General features: G+C 34.8%; 1 protein-coding gene across 3 annotated transcripts in view; it reads left to right on the top strand.

Annotated features, from left to right (window-relative positions):
* LOC109435542 (killer cell lectin-like receptor subfamily F member 2) overlaps positions 1–27,925 on the top strand; it is a 59,067-nt gene that overhangs the window by 25,900 nt on the left and 5,242 nt on the right. For all 3 annotated transcript variants that reach the window (XM_074326036.1, XM_074326037.1, XM_019713483.2), the window contains 6 exons: positions 6,743–6,834; positions 7,746–7,844; positions 8,913–9,044; positions 18,039–18,193; positions 19,011–19,123; positions 21,364–21,507. In XM_074326036.1, coding sequence (XP_074182137.1) covers positions 6,777–6,834; positions 7,746–7,844; positions 8,913–9,044; positions 18,039–18,193; positions 19,011–19,123; positions 21,364–21,496 — 690 coding nt within the window. In that variant the 5' untranslated portion in view covers positions 6,743–6,776 and the 3' untranslated portion in view covers positions 21,497–21,507. The remainder of the gene's footprint in view (positions 1–6,742; positions 6,835–7,745; positions 7,845–8,912; positions 9,045–18,038; positions 18,194–19,010; positions 19,124–21,363; positions 21,508–27,925) is intronic.

Here is a 27,925-nt window from a genome sequence, read left to right as displayed (position 1 = left end):
TCTTTGTTTCCCAGCGAGGGGAACTCTTTCTCGCAGGGGGTTCCCTCTTGGTGCTAATAACGTCATCCTGAGGGAACAGGATGATGCAATCAAAGGAAGGTGTTCTTTTTCCCTTTTTTAATGCAGTCATTCTCTCATTTTTCCCCCACCGTGTTACTGAAGTTTCTTAAGTGAATGCCAGATCTGTCCCAGAGCTGTTTTTGTTACGTGATAGCTGTCTGATTGTTGATTTTTGCGGGAGGACTGAGGCTAGGGTCTCCTATGCTGCCATTTAAGTGACCAGGTCTCTGTTTTCTTACTATCTATGAGTTGACGGCCATTCCCAGCTTTTAGAAGCTGCTGCCTTTCTTGGCTTACTGGTCCCTTCCTCAATCATCAATGCCAGAAAAGGGTGGGCTGAGTTCTTTGGCTCTTTTTCACATTCTATCTTTTCTCTCATCGTCACTCACTTTCAAGGACTCAAGTTATTAGATTAGGTCCATCCAGATGATCTCTGATAATCTCTTAACCTCAATTATATCTGCAAAATCACTTTTACCACAGAAGATAACATATTCACATGTTCCAGGGATTAGGGTATGGACATCATTGCAGGGAGGGGATTATTTTGCCTACCTCAGCAGGTATTTTTACTGCCTCTCATTAAACTTTTATTATTTTCCCTCTTCTTGCATGTGTATTTTTGTTTTCTGATTTATTCTTATGAATTTTATATTTTTAATGTCATTTACATTGAAAATGATCTACCTACTTTTTCTTTTTCTTTTTTTAATTTGGCAAATTCCTTCAACTATTTGTTTCTGCCACAGTATTTCCTCTGGAATCCCTTCCTGCTTCCCTGCAGCAGATTTAGGAACCCTTTCACATATTCCAATCATGTTTAATTCATGCCACCACTAGATCACTCTCAGTTGGAGAGGTGTTTATTTTCAGCCTCTCTCTCTGTCAATTTACTATGTGAATTCCTTTAAAACAAGAGCTCAGTTTTTTTTTATCTTTATAGCCTCAATTCCCAAGATAATACCTGGCACGTAGTAGATACTGATTAAATATTGTAAGTATTTATTTGAATGGATAAAAACTGTGTTTTCCTATGTGAAAATCTTAAAGTTTTATTATTTTCCCTCTTTAGCTCTAGCACGTATGTTTATGAGGCAAAACCCCAAAAATGTTTTAGTTCTATTAGTTTATGGTTTATTTTCAATTGCATTATTTTTTTCATCAGCACACACACACACACACACACACACACACACACACACACAACAAACAAATAAAAGAAATTTTTACAATGTATGGTTAATTGCAGTGACCAAATCCTGTGTAGTTTCTGATTAAACTCTGCTTTTCTCTGATGATCAGGTAGAGATAAAATCAAGTTACAGGAGATGTTATCTTTCCTTTTCACAGAAATTGTACCTAATCTCTGACGAGATTTTCCTTTCTTTAATACTGCAATAATTGATTCTTTCATTCAGAATTAGTATTGTTTCAAAAATGACCACATAATTATCTTTCATAAAATCATTCAGGCTATGTAGTAATGACCAAAGAACACAACTGAGGTTATCTGTGCTTGTTTACTAAGAAAAAAATATATAAATTAGTAAGTCTGTTGTTCATTTCTGACCTGAGACTTACAGACCCATAGATTTTTTTTTCTTAAAACTATAAGACATTGCTGTTATGTGTCTAAATTTGAATAAACATGTTCAGTAAAGTAAAAAAAGTGCATATATTTCTGTCTTATCCTATATATTTCCTCACTATAGACCAATAATTAAAAACAGTCGTTCTATCTGTGTGATGTGAATTTGTATTCATCGAAGAAAAACAGGTAACAGATATTTTTAATAAGTTTATGAGAGGAAAGACATTTATTCCAACTAACTTATTTATAGGGCATGAAACCAATTTTAATATATAAACAGGTATCAAACTCTCCCATCATCTGAATAAAATTTTAAGAAGTGAAGTAAAATAAATAAATGAATGGAACATTATTTCAATGTTGAAACAGTAGTATGGTGAATTTTTCAGGTCTCAAATTATAGATAAACAGTCATAAAGAGGAACAATTGGATCTTTACCTTCTCTGCATATTCTGATATCTAATACAAATTCAGAGAGTCTCTTGATAAATTTACGTGGGCTCAGCACATCTTTAATTGATCTGGGCTCCTATTCTATTACTTCTTCTACATAAACCATTAGTCACACCTTTTGATTTCTCCTCCAGAACTAAAAAGTTTCTCTAACTACTTAGGTTATACATTCTTACACTTTATAAGTCACTTTTTTATTCTCAAGCGCAGCACATTAGTCTCTCCTGCATTTGTTTTCTCTTCCTCTCTGCAGTTAGTTCTTCATCACAAATAGAGACATATCTTTCCCACACTGCAATGACCTCAAAAAGCATTGGTTAATAGCTTTATATTGATATTAATTTATTTTATTATTTTGATTAGTTTACCTCTCAAAATAGTGTTTCCTCAGTAATATGTAATTAGGAGGATATTTTTCTTGGTTGAACCAAATTCAGAGTAGGTGTTTAAAAAGATGATTATTCACACAATACTTGGTAAAATTTCTCATGGATTAAAGTGCAATTAACTAAAGACTATTGGGTGGTATAGAATGGATATCTTTGAGAAAAAAATTGAGAAGTTATATAGCCACATATTTTAAGAGTTCAGTCTCTGCATCAGACTGCGTAGATCCGAATTCTAGTTCCAATGCTACATTAAGTAACATGTTCTTTCTGCCAATCCGTTTCCTCTATAAAATGAGGATGATAACCCTCATAGAGTGGTTTGAATTTTAAATGAAGTAACATGTATCCCTTTAATATTATAAATACTCAGCGCAATTTATAAAGTATTTATTATTTAAATAAATGATATCAATCATAAAAACATTTATTTTTTATTATTTCTAATTAGGTGAATATCTATCTCATCTTTTTCATTTCCTGGCTCCAATTATAAGTGTATTTATGTAATCAAACTACACTTTGCATCATCTGAGTTTATCAACCCCATTGTGTATTTGTTTATTTTACACATATATTTTCTTAACGCTACATTTGTCAGCATTCTGTTAGGTGATGTAAATCCATGTAAATCCAGATGAAAACGAAACTATCCTTAATAGTTACACAGGTTAACTCCCATATCCATAAGGTAAGTGCAAGGATAAAAAATTTCATACATTACTGAATAATCTTGAGATCACCCTTAGCTTTTTACTCTGATCTTTTCATTATTGTAAATTCTATTGCAATAATATTGTTATCATTTCCTTTCTTTTTAGGCCACTATTTTTTTTCCTCACTAATTTGCCATATTCTATCTTCTATCCCCCTCTACTCCCTTCCAGCCCCTTGGAGAATAATCTCTTCATGTATACATGCTGTTGAAGGAACTCCTTTTTTAATTCCAAACATCTTTTTCATAGCAATAATTCTGATAATATACTTGTCTCCCAAGCTGTCAATTTGCTGCTTCATATTTACTTTTATGTATGCTGGTCTAAATTATTTTTTTTTCGTGCTGAATTTGAAACAAATGAGGAAACCACAGGTCATACATGATAAAGTTTTTGGTTGACCATAGTCTTCAAAATATGATAAAAAAATGCCATAACCAGTGCTGAAGGAAATAAGGTGCCAGCAAAGGAAGAGACTGTGGTACTTTCCACAGTTAATTTTCTTTGATGTAGAAAAACTATTTAGTCACCTGCGCACAACTCTTAGCAGAGTGAACCAAATGTTCCTAGAATTCAAAACATAAAATAATTCATATTCTATGTACCAAGGATATTTAAGTTCTTTATCTACATGTGTTTTTTCTACTGTCACAGTAGAAATAATACCCAACCACTTATACTCTGGAATCCATCTCCTATGCAAAAACTATTTCTGCAATTAATCTCCCACTCTCTTGCAGTATCAATTTTCCCCTTTTCACGGATTCATTTCCATTACCGTCAAAATGCTCTAGGACCCACCATATAAACAAAAAATATCATCTCCCCTGACCATACATATTTCTCTAGCTACTATCCCATTGTTCTTCTCCCCTTCAGAGTAGACTTATCAATACATTTGGCTAAGTACACACTCTCAAGTTCTTTGCTTTCTGCTCTCTGTTCTAAAAATATAGCATGTCAAGGGATCTAGACCAGTCAACATAAGGCTGAGGAAGAACATAGTTGGAGGACTCACACTACCTGATTTTAAGACTTATTATAAAGCTAAAGTAATCAGGACAGCAAGGTATTGGTGAACAACTAGACACATAAATAAATGGAGTCTCCAAAAGTAGATCCATTTCAATATAGTTAACTCATTTTTGAAAAAGATACAATGGCAATTAAATAGAGAAAAGATGTATAATATATACATGTATTGTATATATTATATGACATATATAATATACATAATATATATATATACACACACAAATGGTGCTGGAAACATTGGATGTCCATGTATTTAAAAAAAAAGAACCTAGACATACACTTCACATTTTCAATAAGAAATAACTCAAAAAATTATAGAACTAATTTATAAATGCAAAACTCTAAAACTTCTAGAATAAAACAAGAGAAAATTTGCATAACCTTGATTTGGTGAGAAGTTTTTAGATACAACACCCAAAGTACGATCCATGAAATAAAATGGTGGATTTCATTTAAATTAAAAACTTTGCTCTGCTAAAAACACCTTTAAGAGAATGAAAAGATGATCTAGACACTACTAGAAAATATTTGAAAACACATATCTGATAAAAGAACTTGTATTCAGAAGAACTCAATACTTAACAGTAAGAAAACAAACAAGTTAATGGGAAATTTTGGTAAAAGATCTGAAAAAACACTTTATCAAAGAAAATATTTAGGTGGACATTTAGCACATGAAACAATGTTCAACATCATTTGTCTTTAGGGAAATGCAAATTAAAACAATGAAATATCACTAGACATCTATTAGATTGCCAAAATCCAAAAAACTGACAAGGCCAATTGCTGGTGAGGCTGGGGAGCAACAGGAACTCTCATTCATTTATTGTTGGTGGGAATGCAAAATGGTATGGCTACTTTGAAAGGCAGTTTGACAGTTTCTTACAACACTCAACATAGTCTACCATATGATCTAGCAACTATCCTCTTATTTACCTAACTGATTTGAAAACTTATATCCACGCAAAAACCTGAACATGAATGTTTAGGGCAGATTTATTCATAATTGTCCCAAACTGGAAGCAGCGAAATTGTCCTTCTATAGGTGAATGGATAAGCAAACTGTGATACATTCATATGATGAAAACAGCAAAAAAAAAGGAATAAGCTATCCAGTCACAAAAATATATGGATAAATCTTGAATCTTAAATTTCATATTGATAAAAGCCATTCTGAACAGGCTATGTTCCATATAATTTCATTTATATGATATCTGGATAAGGCAAAACTGCAGAGAAAGTAAACATTGTTAGGGTTTGAGAGTACGGTTGAAAAGTGAAGCATAGGGGATTTTTTTTTAGGGCAGTGAACCTATTCTGTGTAATATTATAATGGTGGATTTACGACATTATGCATTAATCAAAACCCATAGAACTTCATGGCAGAAAGAGAGAATCTTAACATATGCAAATAAAAACCATTTTGGAGGCTGTAGGCCCCCAATATGGAATGTAGAAACTGCCAGAAAAATCTGATTATATTGAAAATGTATGAAACAGCTTCACTGAAGGGTGCAGAGATAAAGTTTGTTGATCTAAGCAACCTTAGAAATGCGTAGTCTTAACTGTAAGACTAATGACAAAAGGAAAAATACAGAAGCATTGCAGTTGATAAAGTAATTTCCCACAAGGTATGGGATACAATTCTGAAACCACTAAATATGTATACTGGAATTGAACAATTAAGTAAATGAGTGGTGATGGTGGTAGTCATGTTTCTTACTATTGGAGTGGGAGAGTATAGAAATGCAAGGGAGGAGACTAGCATCATCCATATTGTAATGTATTAGAGTTGGAGACATTAATATGAACTCATCAAGCCAACTGAAAGCATTCCCAGTGGGCACAACTGGAACAATCTGAGCAACAAAATAAATAAAATAGTATTGAATTATAACTCAAAATATAAAATAACTGTGAATGAGATTTTAGGGACAAAGATGATTTAATAAATGAATGGGAGACTAGACAAATATCCCCTGCAGAAGAGCACCAAAAACAAGGAAAGTGAGAAAGTTTCACAGCAAAGAATTTTCTAAGGAGACCTGAAGACTAAATGTAGTGTGATATTCTGAATAGGATCCTTAAATAAAAAAGGCATTAGATAAAAACTAAGAAACAAGTACTAGGTAAAAGGTGAACAAATTTTAGTTAATTATAATGTATCACTGTTGATTTATTAATTTTGACAAATGTACCATACTAATGTAACATGATAATAATAGGAAAAGTTGGGTGTTGGGTATATCGGAACTCTCTCTACTATCTTCACAATTTTTCTGTGAATCTAAAACTATCCTACAAAAAAAAAAAGTTTATTTAAAAAATAGTTTCCCTTACTCTTTAATACTTTCCCCTTACTCTTTAAAACCACCATATCCTTTGTGGTTTTACCACTTTAGGGTTTGTTTCAGTGACACAAGCCACAATCAAACTCTTCTTTTGATTAGGTGATGTCTTTCTTTCCATCTAATTCAAAGATGGATTATTCTATTTACAGGGTGTTTGGACAGGTGCAAAATATAGAGAGCTCCATGAAGCAGAAGCCAACTAAGCATCCCTATCATTGCCGACACAAGTGGACATGCAAAGGTAGGAATCCGTAACTCTCCATTAGATTACAGATTATATAGCTAGGATTTTCTGTGGGTCTTTTAATCCTAGATTTTTAATGAGAGCTTTTAAGAATATGAACTAGAGTATTTTATCCAGAAAATTTGTTATCTTGTTTTGAAATAATATACTTACATAGATGTTTCCCAGCAAGACTTTATGGTTTCCTATCCCTTTAACCTTTATATCCAACCCAGTTCCTGGCATGTAGTTACATATTTATAAATACTGTTAAATAGAATGCAATGGATCATTTTGACTTTATCTGGGTTGAAGATTGTGAAGGTGTTATAATGCTTGTTTTATTGAAGCACAGTATATAATTATTAGTATCTGAATTTTGTTTTATGACTTGGTAAATATACATTTACTTCACACAACATCTGGTAAGATGGCTATAATATTCAATCTTGCTTATGTTTCTCCATTGGACACTCATTTTTATTATTATTCGGTTATTTTGGTACCACTTATATTTTACCTTCCTGAGCTTCAATCCCACTGGATATTATCTGTGTAATTCAGTCAAGATGTAAATAAAGGTAAATGACAAATTATTTGTGGAAATATTTTGACTAACCAGTTGATCAACTAATATCCACCTATTGATTGTTATATGAATTATAGTTTTGAAACAGAAGTATTAAGATAAGAAGGGTATTTAATAAATAGTAAATAAAGCATATTGGCCTTTTATTTAGAATCTATAAATATGATTCTTTAAAGATAATTAAATATGTGTTCATGTCAAGGTAATTTTGGTAGAGATGGTAGATTTCTTCCTCCATTTAAAGTTAATGTGTACCCTCAGAATTTACATTTCTATGACACATTTTCAAGTTCATTTAAAATGTTGCAATGTTTCAGAAGAAAAAAATTAATCATTACAGATTACCCTGAATGTCCAAAATGGCATCAGACTGCTCTGAGACTGACCAGCATCGTCCTGGTTCTACTGGTTGCCACAGTGATAGGATTAACTATTTGGGGTGAGTAGATTGAAAGTTATATGTTCGACTATATATATTTCCTTTGGAGTTTACCTTTGTTTCTCTAACTTTTACAGAATCATTTTATATTTGCCTGATATTTTCTTTCACCATTATTTTAATTACATTGGCACTAAATGACATGGTTTGTGATTTCATTAATAATTAGAAGTTTTTCCCTGTACAGAGGAGGAAACAAACTTGTTAATTTATAAAGTCATAATTTTAACTAATTGGTAAATGGTGTGGGTTTGGCAGTCACATCTATGAACTGAAGTTTTATATTTTGGTGAAAGCACTTAGTTTTATGAAAGCTTATTTGGCCCTATAAATAAAACTTTTGGACTTCACAAGTGACTTGATATTTTTAAATTTTGACAAAATTTATCAGCCTTGAAAATTTAAGTCTCAGTTAAATTTAAGATCTAGTCCTAAAATGAGCTCTACTTCAAAAAGAACCATGGCTAACTGCATTTGTTATTGTTTCTATAATATTTATTGTCACCTTCTACATATTAGGAGTTGGGATAAACACTTTATACAGAAGGTGCCAAAAAAGTGTATCACATTTTAAGAAAGGAAAAACCTGTATTAAAATTGTAATACTCAATATATACCAATAACAAAAGGTGAGCACAAGTCATGTGTATACATTTTTTGGCACCCCTGGTATACATTATTGTTTAGCATTACAACTCTAAGTTTGTTAAGCACTCCACCTTTTATATATGAAAAGAATGAGAAACAAAGAGCCTTCATAACTAGTTAAAGATAACACAGAATTCTAAGCTATCATATTAAACAGATGCAAATTTAAATATATTTTAATTTTATGTAGACAATTTGCTTTTATTGTTTGTGTCTACTTACTTTTTTGTAAATGGAAATCTCCTGTCTCTAAGTTTATTTATCCTTTATCAAATTAAAGGGTTGAAATGCTCATAAACAGACGCCCTCTCAACCAGCAGCTTGTGCTTTCACCTGCAGTTTCATTTTAATAGATAATTAAAAGGCAGTCTTATGTTTGTAGAAATCTAATTAGTCTTATTACTTTTCCTTATTTCTTAGTATGTCACCTAAGCATGCATTCCTTAACTGATAACCACAGCATGGAGATTCTTAGTAGAGAGAATGGAACCAAAGATTGCAATTGTATAAATATTCCTCCCAGGAAAAAGCAGGGCAATACAAACTTCACAAGTAAGTCGTTTTATTTCATTGTATAATAGGGGAGAAAAATATTTTCTCCTATCCTTTTAAGTTTAGTGCCTGGGGGCCTGTGAATTAAATTGACAAAAGAAAAATTAACAAGAGAAAAATGTTTATTTGTATGCATACCAGAGTTAACAAGAGAAGTAGCTCGCTCAAAATGGTTAAACTTAAAGGTTTATATACCAAACTTAGTAGAGAAAAGGAAGGAGGAAGAAATGACTTCTGTGGGGAAAATACATTTCTTTAAGAAAGACAAGTGTCTTTTTAGAGAGAACAAACGAAAAGGAAAGTTTGTGATAATGTCTGTTTATACATATGTAAGTAGTCTTTCTCTCTTTTTCATGGCCATATAATTCTTCCAGAGAGGGGATTTATGATGGGTTTCCTCTTAATCTTTTTCCTGGTAATAAACGAATCCAAAGAGGAAATTTATGGCAGCCTCTTTTTTCAGAAGTTCCTTCTATAGGTTATTGGATAAAGGAGTTGTGGTACATATACACAATGGAATACTATTCTGCCATAAGAAAAGATGAAATAGTACCATTTGTGACAACATGGATGGATCTTGAGATTATTATGCTAAGCGAAAGAAGTCAGACAGAAAAAGTCGAGAACCATATGATTTCACTGATATGTGGCACATACAACTGAAAGAAACAAAGGAACAAGACAAACAAAGAAACAAAAACTCATAGACATAGACAATAGTTGAGTGGTTACCAGAGGGTAAGGAGGGCCAGGGGTGATAGATGAGGGTAAAGGGGGTCAAATATATGGTAATGGAAGGAAAAGTGACTCTGGGTCGTGAACACACAATGTAATATATAGATGACGTATTATAGAATTGTACACTTGAAACCAAGGTAACTTTGTTAACCACTGTCACCGCAAAAAACTTTAATTAAAAAAAAAAAAAAGATGTTGCTGTTTTTAGTCAGGTAAGGGAAGCTCAGGGGAGCAGCTTCTGAATCTCAAATGTCTTCATCTTAAAATAATCCTTATACTGGGCCGGCCTGGTGGCTCGGGCAGTTAGAGCTCCATGCTCCTAACTCCGAAGGCTGCCAGTTTGATTCCCATGTGGGCCAGTGGGCTCTCAACCACAAGGTTGCTGGTTCAACACCTCAAGTCCTGCAAGGGATGGTGGGCTCCACCCCCTGCAACTAAGATTGAACACAGCACCTTGAGCTGAGCTGCCACTGAGCTCCCGGATGTCTCAGTTGGTTGGAGCGTGTCCTCTCAACCACAAGGTTGCCGGTTTGACTCCCGCGGGGGATGGTGGGCTGTGCCCCCTGCAGCTGGAAAACAGCAACTGGACCTGGAGCTGAGCTGTGCCCTCTGCAACTAAGACTGAAAGGACAACAACTTGAAGCTGAACGGCACCCTCCACGGCTAAGATTGAGGGGACAGCAAGTTGACTTGGAAAAAAGCCTGGAGGTGCACACTGTTCCCCAGTGAAGTCCTGTTCCCCTTCCCTAATAAAATCTTAAAAAAAAAAAAATAATAATCCTTATACCAAAATGAAATATTTTGGGCTAGCACATTCAGACCCCTTTCACTATTTTGAAGATTGATTTTCTTATTTCAATTCTTTACCTCCAATTCTGCTTCTTGTTAACCTGTTCTGGTTGACTGATTAGAGTACTTAACTGCTGACTTGTTTACCTTACTGCTGTTAAAACACTTCTCAAAAACCATTGTCTCCAGTAGACAACTTACCACTACTTCAAGAGTTATAATTCCCTTACTAGGGAATTACATATCACTGGCAATCTCTTCCCAATTCTCAAATTCTTAGTTTATTTGTTTGACTTTATATACATATTAGGCATATAAAAAGTACTTAATTTACTGATGAGATGGCAAAGACTTTGAGAAAAAGTCTCCACTCAAGGATTTCATAATCAGGAGGATCCAAGATGGAGGAGTAGATAAATGCTGTAATCAAAATTACAAGTAAATGATAGAATCATCAACTTGGAGAAACATTTGAAATCTAGCTGAACAGAAGTTTTACAACTAAGGATATAAAGAAGAAGCCACTTTGAGACCGGTAGGAGGAGTGGAGGCGTGAAAGGGACTGTTCCCAAACCTCTGTACAGTGGATGAAAATTAGGAGGGATACCATGGCCACAGAGGTTCCCCCCAGAGAAGAGAAGGACCCCAGCCCCCCACACCAGACTCCCCATCCTGGAGTACTGCTGCCAGGAAGAGGAGCCCCCAAAACATCTGGATGTGAAAAAGAGTGGGGATTCCAACCATCTGGGTGGGATGGAAGGTACGGGGAATCTAGACGTCCTCTTAAAAGGCCCGTGCACAGACTCACTTGCTCACAGGCACTCACCTTGGCTCTGGTGGAGGCACGGTGACTCAGGGGGCATCAGAGGTATACAGGGAGCAGATTGAAGTCTGTGGCTTCAAGGCAGGGCTGAAGGACAGTCCCATTTTCCTTGTGAGTGATTCGCCCATGCAGCAAGCAGGCACCTGCCATCTTTAATGTGTTGTGCCCTCCCCCTACACTTCCGGCCAAATCTGAATCTGATTGGTCAGGTAAACTCCAGAGCTCTGCCCTGCTGACTCACTGGGACCCCATCCCACCCAACTCCCCCAATGCTGGAGGCTCTTTCTCTGAGAGCAGCCAGCCCTACTGACATTCCCCTCTTTCCTGGAAAACTATCCAAGTAGGCAGGTGGGCAACAGCTGGCCTTGGTGTGCCCTGACACTTTTTCTGAGAAGCCCCAGGCTCAGCACTGGCACCAAACCAGAGTTTACATTAACCTGGTAACTACAGCACTTCCCACTGTAGTGACTTCCTGAGACCATGCCTTACCCAACTTGTGTACCACATGAGGCTTTGCAAACGACTGAACTTTAAGGGAGCCAGCAGGTGTCAGCAGGACTCGGGGTGTTCTCACTTTTTGCAGTGCTTCCCAGGCCTGGTACTGGTGGCAGCTATCCTCAGTTCGCAGAGTGGCCTGTCTCATGTGCCTCCATGTTTAACACAAGCAGTGAAAAACTGCAGATTGCTTTGTAGCTCCTATCAGGTAGTCCCTGTCTGGTCACAGGCAGTGGGTGACTTGGGCCTGCACCAGAGCCCCTCCCAGGAGGCTACAGAGTTTGACTTCAGAGTAAAGCAGAGCACCGCCCAAGTAGCCCCACAAGAGACACACACAAACGGCAGTCTCAACAGGTACAAGAGACCTTGGTGGGGAATCCCATTCTGTGTAGTAAGCACTGCCCCCACACAGCAGCCAGTAAGCTTTGGATATGGCCAAACCCCACAGCCAGTCAACTTGAGGGTCAATCCCACCCACGGATGTGCCAGTAGCAATCAAGGCTCAAAAATAACAGGAGGGCACACATAACCCACACAAGGGACACTGGAACACCCAGTGCAGATGACCAGGGAGACTCTCTGAGCCCCACAGAGCACCTACAACTTAAGGTCACCTGGGAGACATAGTAGATCTACCTAATACAAAGAAACAAACACAGAGGCAGCCAAAATGAGGAAACAGAGAAATATACTCCAAATGACGTAAGAGAAAATTCCAGAAAAAGAACTACAAACAATGGAGGCAAGCCAACTACCAGAGACAAAGTTCAAAACACTGGCTATGAGGATACTCAAGGAACTTAGTGGGAACTTCAACAAAGAGATAAGCAAGCATAAAAAAAGACATAGAAACCATAAAAAAGAACCGTCAGAAATGAAGAATACAATAACTGAAATGTAGAATGTACTAGAAGAAATCACCAGCTGACTAAATGAAACAGAGAATCGATTAAACAATTTGGAAGACAAGGTAGCAGAAAGCACCCAATTAGAATACCAAAAGGAAAAAAAGAATTTAAAAAATGAGGATATTTTAAGAAACCTCTGAGACAGTATCAAGCGTAACAACATTTGCATCATAGGGGCACCAGAAGGAGAAGAGAGAGAGCAAGGGATTGAGAACCTATTTGAAGAAGCAATGACTGAGAACTTCCCTGACCTGGTGAAGGAAATAGAAATACAAACCCAGGAAGCTTAGGGAATCCCAAGCAAGATGAACCTAAATAGGCCCACAACAAGACACATTATAATTAAAATGGCAAAGATTAAAGACAGAGAGAAACCTAAAATCAGAAGAGAAAGGCAATTAGTAACTTATAAGGGGGCTCCTGTAAGATTTTCAACTGATTTCTCAACAGAAACTTTACAGGCCAGAAGAGATTGGCAGGGAATATTCATCATGATGTAAAGTAAAGATCTACAGCCAAAACTACTCTACCTCGCAAGGCTATCATTTAAAATAGAAGGACAGGTAAAGAGCTTCCCAGACAAGAAAAAGCTATAGGAGTTCATCACCACTAAACCAGTATTACAAGGAGTGTTAGAGGGACTTCTTTAAGATGAAAAAAAATCATGATCAAAAACATTAATAATAAAATGCCAATAACTACATATTTATCAACAATTACTTTTGACGTAAATGAATTAAATGCTCTGATCAAAAACACACGGTGGATGAATGGATAAGAAAACAAAACCCTTACATATGCTGCCTACAAGATACTTCAGACTGAAAGACACACACAGACTAAAAGTAAAGGGATGGAAAAAGTTATTTAATCAAAATGGAAATGAAACAAAAAAAAAGGCAGGTAGTAATACCTATACCTGACAAAGCAGACTTTAAAACAAAGGCTATAACAAGAGACAAAGAAGGACCCAGTAATCCCACCTCTGGGTATTTATCTGAAGAAACCCAAAATGCTACTTTGAGGGGACATGTACATTTATACGCTTATTGCAACATTATTTACAATAACCAAGATATGGAGGCAGCCTGTGTGTCCAGAGATGGATGAATGGCTGATGAGAAGGTGGTACATATACATGGGAATATTGCTCTGCTATGGAAGGGAATGGGTTCTTGCCATCTGCAGCGGCATGGTTGGACCTGGAGGGCACTGTGCTGAATGGAGTATGTCAGACAGAGAAAGACAGATGCAATGTAATTTTACTTATATGTGGAATCTAAAGAACAACGTGAACAAACAAAACAGAAACACACAGATACAAAGAACATTTTTATGGTTTACAGATGGGAGGGGGGGTTGAGGGGGTAGGGGGTAGGTGAAAAAGAGGTAGGTATTAAGAAGTACAAATTGGTAGTTACAAAGTAGTCATGGGGATGTAGGGTATAACACGAGGAATATAGTCAATAATATTGTAATATCTATGTATTGTGTCAGGTGGGTACTAGATTTATGGAGGTGATAGATGGGAGGTGGTTGGGGGACAGTATGAAAAGGTGAAGGGATTAAGAAGTACAAATTGGTAGTTACAAAATAATCATGATGATGTAAAGGAAAGCACAGGGAATATAGTCAATAATATGGTAATAGCTATGTATAGTGCCCAGTGGGTACTAGACTAGTCACTTCCTAAATAATACAAATGTCTAACCACTATGCTGTGCACCTGAAATTAATACAAAATAATATTGAGTGTTAACTGTAATTGAAAAATTAAAAAGTGGGGGAAAGGTGAAGGGGAATAGAGGTTCAAATTTTCATGTATAAAACAAATAAGTCATGGAAATGTAACATACAACATGGGGAATATAGTCAGTAATATTGTGATAGTGTGGTACAGTGTCAGATGGTTGCTGGCCTGATGGTGATCACTTCTTTAGATATATGAATGGTGAATAACTATGGTGTACACCGAAACAGATATAATGTTGTATGTTAGCTATATTTTTAATAAAAATCTAAAAAGAAATAAAAAGAATCTCATGATCAATGTGTGAGACAGTAAAGACAGAGTCAAATGGCACCACCACATGTGGTTTGAACTAATAAAATCTTTCCTAACAGAGGTATAGAGTAGCTTCTTGCATGAGGCATTAGTATCTCTAAAGGTAAGGTGTGTACAGGAGGTGAAGTGTAGGTTAAGGATGATGTGATAATAATCATTTAATGACAGTAGAATCATACTGCTGGAATATCTATTTTATTTGATGGAAAGGAATCTAGGTAGTATTGTGTTAAATCAAACTCACAAATACATTAAGGATTAGAATATAATAGCTACATGAAAATTTAAGATGAAAAATTTCAGGAAATTGTGCTTAGGATGTTAAGGAACAAGTTCATTGTCCTTTAAAATTGGAGATGATTTGGTGGGACACTGTGAAGTGCGTTGGTCTACATTAGTTTTGTTGATAGATTGCCTTTTGCTCTACTACCCAAGGACAATATACTAGCATTTTTGTATTATCATTTTTATCTATTAGATGAGACTTCTATATTGTAGTGATTGCTGTTTTCGTAATTATTATTTGTTATAATATGTGATTGAGGTGTTTTAGATCATTCTTTTAAAATAATAATGTCAAAAGTCTGAATTGTAAGGCATTTGGAGACCAGTAAGTCCCTGAAGAAGGGAGTTTGTGATTTACTAACGTTCTGCAGATCTCCATTCATCCTCCATGCTGAAGCCATCAGGATCTTTGTAAAATGCAGATCCATGGCCAGGCCATTCTTCTGCTTAAAACTCTACAATGTTTTTTTCTAATCCTTAGAATTAAAGTCTAAGCGCTTTAACATATTCTGTAATGTCCTCTGAGTCTTGATTTCCTACAATAACGGTCTCATTTCTCACAGTGCTCTAGCCTCCAGCAAAACAAAGTTCTATAGAGTAATAAAAGGCAGCATACTGTCTCTACTTTGAGTCTATTCATATCAATCCAATCCATCCCTTTTGAATATTTATTATTCCATTGCAACTTCTTACCCTCTGAACACTTCTAACACACACACACACACACACACACACACACACACACGCAGTTCAGATTATATATGTTAATATGATAAAAATACACACAGTTGATTTTAGTTGAATTTCTTATATAATAGGGAAATTAAATGTAAAATCACATGTATTGGATATTTGTATTTTTTATTCTGTAAACTGCCTGTTCATCATCTTTGCCCTCCATTTTTTTAAATTAAGGTGCTTATTTTTTCTTATTTAAAAGTGCTTATTGTAGAATAAGAAAATTAACCTTTTCTCACAAGTTGCAACTAATTTTAAAGCAATAATCTACCCCAAACTATAAACTTTTGCGTAGTTTAAATACAAAGGATTATACTAAAATATATTTCTAGTCCTTACGTTAAGTTTGGATAAGTAATAAATGCATTCTAATTAAATACTGTTGGTCATAAGAGTGATAGAATACAATATGAAAATAATTCGTATGGTTGTGATCGCCCTTTTGCCTTAGGGCTTTAGTCCTCATGTCACATTTTTAATAGGTCAACAAAATACTTCCTTATTATAGTCATTTCTATATTCCTCCCTATACATGTACTTTTCTAGGCTTCTCTGGATTGCTCGGAGGCCTTCTTTTGATGGGGGTCCCAGCACTATGGCACTGAAGAATTATTTGTTGACTATTTCCATCATCTTATCTTTGGCATATCAATAATAGTTCCCCATACTCTAAATAACTATAATTTTCAATAGATTAATTTCTTTCCATTTTACGGGATTGGCAGAAGCCTGGGCTTCTTTATTGCTGTGGCATGTGACTTCCAAGCAAATAAAAAGAAGAGTTAAGTGAATAATTCATGCTTTATTTTAGAGGCTAAATGCTACCATAGCAAAGGGCATATCATGGTGAACCTCTGAAGAAGCATGAGAGCTTAAAGTCATTTATTTCTGTCAATAATTTATGATACTGAATTTTAGCAAAATTAAAGTTTGTCTCCAGGTGTATTGTTGGATGTTTTTCCTGATCAATGTAGATAAAACCTAGCTTATTAATACATTATTTCAATGACCACTTTGTTGTTTTTACTTATAAAATAAAATGCTCTTAAGAGGGTTGTAAAGAATTAGGATACTTTGCTAATTCAAAACAGAAACTTAATATGTGATGTTTTCCCCAAATAATATTCCTCATACTCTCTCTCAAAGAATTCCCACAGTCTCTAATGATAATAACTAACTTTTGTATAGAGTATTTTATACTCTATATTTTCATGTTCAACCTATTTAATATAAGCATGTCAGACAAGTTTTTACACAAATTTGTGGATATTTTAAAAATAATATGCAGTATTTAAGATATATAAAAATTTAAGTAAAATGCAATCAATACCTACTGTTCAGCTTAAAATATTTTTAAAAATTAGTTTATTTGAAACCTGTGTACACCCATTTCTGAATATAAGTTTATTTAATACCTATTTCAAGTCTTTCCTTTTATCGAGATAAGTCTGGTGGTCATTGAGGCGTGTAGATACTGGGGTCATGTGAAGCAATTTGTTTTACAAAGTTATTGATAAAGTGTGTTGTGAAATATATACTTCTGCATCAAAAAGGGACTCTGAAAAATGACTTTTTTTTTCCATAGCAGTTTTCTCCTGATGCTTTTTAAGATCCCTGTTTACTTTAAATTTCCCTATGCCCTACCACTTATTAGCTATATGACCTTGAGTAAGTCAGTTAACCTTTAGTTTTCCTGTTTATACTTTACTTAACCTTAGCTTTAGTATGTTTATTTACAAAACGAGGAACATGGAGTTCATTATTTTATGGATTTCATAAGTTTTTTATAAGGAAAGCATTTTATATATTCATGTGCACAAAGAATTCAGAAAATTATTTGATGTAGTGATTACTCAATAAATGACTTATTATTTCTTGCAGTTATCTCTTCTAAAGACTATTCATCAATGGAAGAGGAGTTCATTTCTTAAAAGTGGGGCAAAATCTTTACTTTTAAGGAAACAGTTTATAAAATTAATTTTTATATTAAAAAACTATATATTTTATTATTATACATATATGTAATTTTATAATTATATACATTATATTTTTATATAATTTTATAATTATACAATTATATTTTATATGCAAAAATTGTTTCTGATATTCAAACCTTGTTCTCATTCCTATTTCTTCCTATTTTTCCATTTCAGCAAAACCTAGACTAAACTTATGCCATAATGACTGGGTGCAGAAGAAAGGGAAATTTTATAAATTTTTTGAAACTTTTAAATCATGGATAGATAGCCAAAAATCATGTTCAATAATGAAATCACATCTCTTGATGATCCAAGACAAAGCTGAACTGGTAAGAGCTAATTTACTATAAAAATTAGCCCATTCAAAACTGGGAGAAATAGGTGCATTTTATAATCCAAGAATTATAGTATTAATAATTACTGCCATTTATTGAATTCCTGCCATATGGCAGACACTGTGGTAGGCATGTTACAAATTTACATAACTTAGTGCTCATAATAACCTTATGACATAGGCAGTATTTTCTCCATTTCCATAAGAGGAATTTGCAGAACTTCTTACGTTGTATAAACTTGCCTATTTCATGCTCTAAGTAAATTGTAAAGCTAGAACATCTATGTCATCCTTCCACATTACCTCTTGGAGAGAAAGATAGGAGCTACTTGGGATACTCATCAAAAGCATTATCAGTATCTCGCAATAACCCTAGTGTTTTAGGTAGGAAAGATGGGGCTCTTTAGTTTCATTTGTGTGTAGCTTCACCATAGCACCAGTTTTCTTCAAGATTGCATATTGGTAGACAAAGCAATCCATGCATAGTTGTTGCTCCTTTTGGCAGACTTACTCATTCCTAGTTTTTGCTTCACATCCCCTTTGCACCCTTTCATCAGATGCTGTTTATATCACTATCCTCATGTATTTATTACATTAAGCAGGACCTGCTTTCATATAATGTATGTCATGCATTTTGAATACCTTCCTATATTGATTTCCTTGTCTAAATATGTAGAAAACCTCTTCAGTCGTCTTAAGATTTCTTGATTATGACGATAAATATCAAAACTTTTTAAAATCTGGAAAAAAGTCAGGAGAGGCTATTTTAATAGGTATAACTCAGTTAATTTCCTATGGATCTCCTTTCACAGGATTTCGTGCAGAATAGGATACAAGATAGAATCTACTATTGGATTGCATTGAACATTACATATCCACAAAAGACATGGACCTGGCTGGATGGCACGCCATTAAATCCACAGTTGTGAGTGTTTGGCATTTGAGTACCATTGGGGAAATATAAGAGCTCAGCAGCCAATCCCTACTGGGGGCTTCCTGAAACTCTAGGAAACCAATTTGTTCCTATAGATTGAAGACTTTGATTTTTGTTAATGTGTAGGTAGTATATTTTCCTCAGAGAAATAGGGCTCCTAAGCTCATTTATTTTCATATTTGTGCTTTCTTTTTGTTTACCTATAATTTTAGAGGTGTAAATATAAAATTCTCTAAATTTAAGTTCTTATGAAATGTCTCTTAAAGGTTTACAGAATAATCTTTATTTTGATTAAAAGGATGTCAGTCATTAAGAAATACTAAGGAATGAGTTATAAATAATGCAACAAATTGCTATTTGACTCTTTTTAAGTTCTATTACCCCCCCCCAACAATATCTGTTTCTATTTTTATATACTTCATTCATTTCTGCTTAAATTCTATGGGTAGAGAGCACTGAATCTTTGGGGGATTATGTGCTATTCCCCAAAACACAGCCAGAAGATCTGGGATTCATGGTGAAATCTTCTCTTCACAGTATCAAGGTTTCAGGGATCATCAAAAGTGAATTAAACTTCTTGAAAATTTTGTTTTTTGTGGTGGCTTTCAAAAAGATGTGACGTTAAGGAGATAAGGAAGAATACAGATGTTCTCAGGTGATACAGCAGGCACACTGGGTCGGTTGAGGGATAGTAAAAAAATGCTCTGAACAGAAAGTCATCCTACAGATGAATATTCTTACCCAGATACTATTTACAATATTACATTCTATACCTACCCATGTCATACTCTTTGTACAGCACACACACTAAATTAATTAAAAAATTTTTACCTATTATTTCTAATAAAAATCTATAAACATAGTTTTGAAGTTATGTTCTTTCAACCCACATGTGGATTTGTTTAAAATTATTATTTTGTAATCTGGTTTTTAAAATTGAGAATTTTTTGATTTTTTTTTTAGATGTCTTTTCATTTATTTGTCTAAGACAGAATAAATTGGTTTAAACATCATGGAAAAAAAGAATTAAGTTTTCCTCTTTTGTGTTAAGGGTGAAGCATTTGGGTATACCCATATATATACTTATACACAGAGATTTTCTTGTTAAGGTTTCTATGTGAGTTTAAACAATTTAAAAGGGGACAGATTTTCTTCCATATTCCTCACTCTCTACTCCTTCCTTCAATTCTGTCTGGGGTTACTGTTGCCATGTTTAGCATGTGAAGTCTAGATGTACCAAATACTATTCTTCTTAGGATCTTTTGCAGAAGCAAGGAGGCTCATTATACACAAATAAAGAGGAAAGATTTTTGAAAGGTGTGACATTTGGGATTTAGGTCTGGAAGATGAAAAGGTTAATAGTTTGATTTATTCTGCAGAAAATTGGTTCAATATTTTTTGAAAATTGTGTTTATTTTTGGAGGTGTTGATATTTCTAAATCTTAAAATGATAAATATGATATTATATGCTGTAGAGTTGGTATTATTTCATTGTTGTAGATATTCTAAAAGCTTGAATCAGAAATTTTTGGAGTAACAAAACAAACTTTTCTACTTAAATGCAAAGATTGTTCTTATAGTCTGGACTGCTCTAACAAAATACAACAGGCTGGGTACTTTATAAATTACAGAAATTTATTTCTCATAGTTCTGGTAGGTTGGATTCCAAGATCAAGGTGCCACCATGACCATGTTTTGATGAGGGACCTCTTCCTGGTTCGTAGCTGGAGCCTTCCCATTATATCTTCATGTGGTCATGTGGTGGAAGGGGCTAGGGAATCTCTCTGGAATCTCTTTTATTATAATACATTTATTAATATAAGGAACAAATCCCATTCACGAGGGCTCCACCCTCATAACTTAAGCACCTCCTAAAGGCCCCACTTCCTAATACCATTACTTTTAGGGGTTAAAACATTCAGACAATAGCAGTCCTCTAAGACCTTTGTTTTTATATGATCACACGGTATTGGGAAACCGGTGTTTTTATTCACATTTTGATTCCATGCAGTATTTCTATTTACAAATGAGCATTTTTGGTTAAAAAACTATTTGGAGTAAATCCTTTATTAAATAAATCGTTTGATGTGCATTCCTTGTCTGAATATTACAATGCTTAGATCTCCAGTTTGGAGAGTAGTAAATTCTTTCTAAGAAGAGAGAAACACACACAAAATACACACCATCGTTCTTTCAGCAGAGTGAGGATGGTATTGCCTTTTCCTCTACAGATTTCAAGTCAGAGGCCACATTGAAGATCATGCCTGTGCTATGATAACAAAGACAGGTGTTTTTTCCGAAAAGTGTCACCAACAGAGTTACCGGATTTGTCAAAATGTGATTTCTTCAGACGATGACCTCTAAATTGATCACAGGTATCTTTTCCATTAAAAAAAGTTCACGAATACTCTTTACGTATTTTTGTAGAAACACTTCCTTTTTACAACAAATATGCAGTAATCATGATGATAATGGTGTAGATTTGTGTCTCTATAAACCCAGGCAATTAACCTCAACTCTGTCCTTAGCTCTACCTGGTCACTTACACGGTATTTCCGTAGTCATCTCCCATTCATGATAATGGCTATTTCAGACAGAAACTATCCTTTTGTTGCCTCAATAATTCTCTCTCTGCACCTCTCATTCACCATGAGCAGAGGGGCTTGTTTGTTTTCTTTTTTTTAAAGAGAAGACACCACATTCCTGAACTTTCTACCATTGAGTCTACACATTTGTCTGCATCATACTTGTTACTTTTTCCTCTCTTGTTTCCAATAAAAGCTATATCCCTCTTCCTGTCTAAATCAAATCTCCGTCAGTAGTCAGGACTGCATCTCTTTAAATTTTTCAAGAAAATCCCTTCCTTGATTACCTTCCCTTTAACTTCTTTCTTCTTACGTTTTCTTTTTCTATCCACAACTAAACATGAGAGAGCAACAAGAAAACTTTTCCTCAACCACATGTGGCTTCTAGTTTCTGTCCATTTTTTCCCCCACTTCTTAGAAGTCAAACTTCCTAAAAAATGTTGATGTTAGCTTTTTCCTCTTTCTACCTCCCACTCAGGTTCTAAAACCTGACTTCTGCTTTTCTTACTATTTCACTCAAGTGTTCTCACCATGTCACCAATGACTTTCTTCTGGCAAAGTACAATGAGAACTTTCTAGAATTCATTTTAACTCAGCAAGTTTGCTCATTATTGACTAATTCTTTCTTCTTGAAATAGTCTCTAACCTCAGCATCTGTGACACAAAACTCTCTTGAACTTCTACCTCTTCAGCCATTCCTCCTCAGTCTTCTCTGCAGTGTCTCTTTCTTTTTCTGATCTCTTAAATATTGATGTTCCGCAGAGTTTTGTGTGGGCTCCCTATCATACACAATTCTTGGCTGAAATCATCCACTCTATAATTTCAATTGCCATCAATTTATTTGGAACACCCAAACCTTTATGTCTAGCCCAGACCTTATTACAGTGGATTACTCATTGAGCATATCTATTTGAACATCTGAAGGCCCTTCAGTTTTCATATGGTAAAAATTAAGCTCATTAATTTAGTAAATGACAGCAACACGCCCACGCTAATCCAAGCCAGAGTCCTCGGAGTCAACCATGACTTCTTCTCCCATGTTTTCACCCTCAATATTCAAACATTTATTTAAGTTCTGTCAATTTTATCACATAAATATTTCTGGAATTCAGCTACATATCTTCACACCCACCCTATCATCCTGGATTATTGCAATAATGTTTTTGTCTGCTTTTAGTTTTGTCTGCCAAAGTCCATTCCCCATATTGTGACATAGTGACTCTCGAAACCTCTTATCAGACTGCATTTCTCACAACCTAATTCCCTTCAGTGGCTTTTCATTGCTTAAAACTTTTGCCAGCTCCTACCAGACCCTTCGTGTCTTGGCTCCTCTTCATTCCTCCCCCACTTCTATGTATGTAGTGATACAGACATACTAAACTTTGTTCAGTTCCTCAAATTCATCATGCTTTCTCAGGTCTCCAATCTCATCATATATTGTTTGCCTCAACTTAACAAATATTTCAACCCCACCCCCCCTTACTCACATTTTTAACTCTTGCTTATTTTTCAGGTGGCTAGTTAATGTCATTTGGAGGAAAATACTTTGTTGACCGTTTTCCACTCCAGACTAAATTATATGGCTTTAATAGATTCCTGTACTTACCTAATCTTAACATCTAGTGCCCTCTTTTTTGGCCATTGTTTAATTAATTGTGTTCCCTAATGCACTGTAAACTCTGTAAGGTAAATAATCCTCATCATTGTTTGGGCCAATGATGCACAATGGATGATAAATAAGTACCTTTTATGTTGTTTAGTATGTATTTGTAACATGTTATATGATTTCCCCAGCACAACTTTTACTGGTTATGCAGATCTTCCTCTAGTTTACATAATCATAACCTGCATATAGAAAAATAAATTACTTTTTTTTTTTAAATAAAGGTCAGTGTTAGGTTGACATGGGCTAATAAATAAAAATTTCCTGGTTTGCTGTTTGTTTGTTTTTGTTTTTAACCTAGGATCAGAGAGTTTACTATATTAATATTTCTTAAGTGAATATAAGTTCACCAATGGCAAACTTACTTTAAGGTCTCAGATCCACTAAGACGAAACCTTAAAGAATTTTAAAAAATATATTTATTTTAAAAAATATATTTATTTCAAAAACATATGTACGAAGAGAAGTAATTATAGCTTATAGGGAGTGAAATATAAAACCAACTCACTTGAAAAAATTAAACGAGGAACACAAAACCATGTTTATTTAGTATATGTACATTTTATTAATGTGAACATTTAAGAAATGTGGAAAACCATGATTGGAAAGAAGTTACAATTGAAGGGGAGAGAAAAAATAATGCGAGATGAAGAAATCTGAGGATCTCTAATATTCAAAGCCAAGTTATCGATGCTCTTTGAAACACTAATTTTGACTTAAACATTTAAGCATTTAAATAATTAAATATTAAAACATGAAGTTTTATCAGTTTAAACAATTAGTTTAGATGCATTTCTTTCTTTTTTATTCTTATTTGAGGATTATTCATGAAATAATATTCCCTGTTAAATTCTAAAATTTGTGTTTGCACATAAAGAAATATTATATTTTACCCGTGAACTTCAGATATAAGAATTCTAAAAACTACTGTGAATTTAATTACCCAGTCCTGAAAGTCCTAATAAAAATCAAAACATGTCTTATTATTTCCACTATATATCTATATATGTGTGTTGCTGAGGGATTAAATTGTCCAAATCACAACAGCTAAAGTTACTTTTAGATCACTTACTCTTCTAAATTAATATTTTAAATTATATAGTGATCCTAGTTGTTGGGAAAGAAGCATATTAAATAATGTTAATTAGAAGATTCTTAGGGGAAAATTTTTCAGGAGTAAATCGCACAATTATAATTTATGGCACAAGTTTTGTCCTTAAACTTTATACTTATTTTAGAATGTATGTGTATATGTGTGTTCTTGTGTTTGTTTGCAGTTGGGGAAAATTATTGTTCACTAGCTAAGGGCTTTGGTTAGATCACTTTCAGCTTCCCACTGAACACCCCCATTATAGTTGAGAGCTGCATCTGCCTCACTCCACCAGAGAGGAAAAACAACTTAAGATTCCTTTGCTCTCAAAGTCTTTTTTATGTCATTTCCTGCCTGCTCCCATTGCCCCTGACTCTTGTTTCCCTTCTTTGAAAAGTTTTACATGATGTGAACTATTTTTTCACTTTATCTGATGCATTACCTCTAACAACCAAAAAAGATGTAACATTAGGTAGGCTAGAAGTGTGAAAGTACAAAAAGGACAAGTTGTACCTGCACATTTACCACTCCCAACATGTTCTTCTCTGACATTATGTTAACACAGTAAGGTGCACCTTACGGAATGATGCCGTTTACAGCACTGATTTGTTGATTTGCTGAGCAGCCAGTTCAGCAGAGTGAACATGTTGAACACCCTTGGCTAAGGAGCACGACTCTCCATACTATTTTTCTTCTTTACTCTTTTGTGGGCTCCCTTTCTGCTGTATCATTATTTTCCCATTGAATTTTTTTTTTTTAATTCTCAGAAAATAGTTTGATTACTTTCCAAAAGACAAAGACAAACAAGTTGCAGTGTTTTAATAGTTAAAATGCATATTGGATGATATGGTAACTCAAGGATTGTAGGCCTGAGATGCATGTTGGGTATTGCTTTACACCAAACCAAAAGCAGAACTCCAAGATGATAAACGAATCAATCAATAAATCCTTAATATCAAATTGTTCATAAATATTAAATTGATATTCTAGAAATATATGTCCATAGATACCATATATCAATTAATTTAGCATTCCCATTTCCAAATAAGCATCTCTTAAGTCAAATGAAGTATCACATATTTAATTTCAAAAAAATTATATTATATGCCTGAATATCTTTTTTCCTGATTTATGTATACTCAATTGTTTGGGATACTTTGGCTTTCCAACTAACCATTTAAAAAGTTAACATGCTACTTTCATACTTTATACTTAATAGTATATATATATGTATATATATATTCACATATATATATACATATATATACATTTATATTTAGGTGAATATATATATTATACTTAAAAGTATAACAAAAATTTTAATCAAGTATAAAAATGTTTTAACTCTTAAAATTGTCTTTCCAGAATTTTAGAGATATGCATTTCTAGGCATAACTATCCATTATTATCCTGCAAGAGAAATTTGAGAATATTTGTGATTTTATTTAAAACACACAAAAACTCTCAATTTATTTTTAAAGTAACAACTCTATTTTAGTATTAATTAATAAATTTGAGACTGACACTTTACAATCTATGTTATTAAGCATGAAATAGCATTAGGTACCATAAAAGCCATGAGTCATACAAAAATATTCTTGACGTTATTGCTCTATTATTAGAGAGGGCTAACACAATGAAGATATAATTCTTAAAACGACAACTTGAATGAACAAAGAAACGGTATATTTTCCTACTTGATCTCGGATGCAGCGGGCCAGCCGCCACGAGTCGAACGGTTCCTGACAAGGGGAGTGGGAATGAAAAAAGGCACTCACACTTTGATGATGGCGATCGCGGACCCCAGTGTTCCTGGAGACGCTGAGTTTATTCTGTCCCCAGAATTTATACCTTCTGTGGACGTGCAGTTTAACAAGTACAAAAATGCATTACCTAGTTAACAGTAAAACTTTAACTTTAACACAGGAGACACAAAATTTACTGAAACTCCCAAATGTAATTATCTTATCAATAGCCCTGATAGGCATCAGCCTTCTGTTCTGGGAACTGGCCACTCCCACCACATTCCTGAGCAGCATGCAAGCTCTCTCCAGATGCAGGCAGAGACAATTGCTTCAGTGGGAGGAAATAGGTTAAGTATAAACTGAGCCATTCTGTTAAGGCTTTAAAGTTAACTGCAACCATGGCTCCCCACATCTCCCCCTTTTTTATTTTATATTTTTGAGATCGTGTCTGGCTTAGGTGGTCAGTACAGACATTTTCACTTACCCGTCATTGGATATCAATCATCAAAGCGATCGACTCCTGTCTTAGGTTGTAAAAACGCTTACTGATCATTACCCGTCATTGGCTACCGATCTCCTTTGAGGAAAGCCAGAGACAGCAGAGGCTTTTCCCAGGCAGGGGGAAGGGGAGGCAAGGCCTCTTTTTTGAATCTTTTAAGGCAGCTCATTGGGGGTCCCCACTTGGTTTCGCCTGGCTTAGGTTGTATCTCCCTTGAGATATCTTACCCGTCTTTGGCTGCAAACCATCTTTTGGGGACCAGACAGAGAGACATGAGGTGTAAAACATAAAGATAAGCAAAGTCCTAAAACCAGTCTTACAGGCTCTTCTTTCCTTAAGGAAAGACATGGGGGACAGTCGGCTAGGCTGTTGTGTGACTACATCTCCCCTTTTTATTTTTTGAAGCATGAGAAACACAGAACGTGTAGTTATTTCATTTACAGCCTGTCGGAGGGCTATTTGTCCACATCTGAGGACTATGTAAAACAAACAGAACAATAAACAGAATAGCAATATCCCCAGCAAACCCTCTACCCAAGTCTTTCTCCATTTAACAGGGTCTGAAGTGGAAAGTCCTTCTGCAGCTGTGGAAAGTGAGAGCTTTTTCACACCCTAGGGGCGTGGATGGGTATCTATAGATGTCTTCTCTTCTGTGGGCTGTCGCTCATGGTATGGTTTAACACCGACCAGGAATTTACAAAGGTTTTTTCTTCCAGACCTGTAGAAATACAAGCAAAGCCTCTTCCCCGTGTTATCTTGCGGAGAGAAGCAGGATTAGCTTTTTTACATAATTTTTTAAATAAAGGTTGTAATTCACCAGTTGTCAACCACAACTGAGGTCTAATCCAATTAATATCTCCCAGTAGCTTTTGGAAATCATTTAATGTTTTTAAACAATCTCGCCGGATTTGTATTTTTTGAGGCACAATGGCTTGAGGCATTAAACAATATCCCAGATAAGAGTAAGGAGGCACTTGCTGAATTTTTTTCTGGGGCTAGAACTAGCCCATAATTGTGGAGCTTTTTTTGTAAATGAGCAAAAGCAGCAAGCAACTTTGGTTCACAAGAGTGGGCAAGAAGTATGTCATCCATGTAGTGGATGATGTAAATATCTGAAAATGCCCTTCGGGTAGGTTTTATTGCAGCTGATACAAATTTTTTACATAATGTAGGGCTACTAGCCATTCCCTGAGGTAGCACTAGCCAATGAT

Source organism: Rhinolophus sinicus, linkage group LG02 (assembly GCF_036562045.2).
Source record: "Rhinolophus sinicus isolate RSC01 linkage group LG02, ASM3656204v1, whole genome shotgun sequence".
Classification (NCBI taxonomy): Eukaryota; Metazoa; Chordata; class Mammalia; order Chiroptera; family Rhinolophidae; genus Rhinolophus; species Rhinolophus sinicus.
The sequence above is the reverse complement of the archived record's forward strand: the minus strand, read 5'-3'. Positions and strand labels throughout refer to the sequence as shown.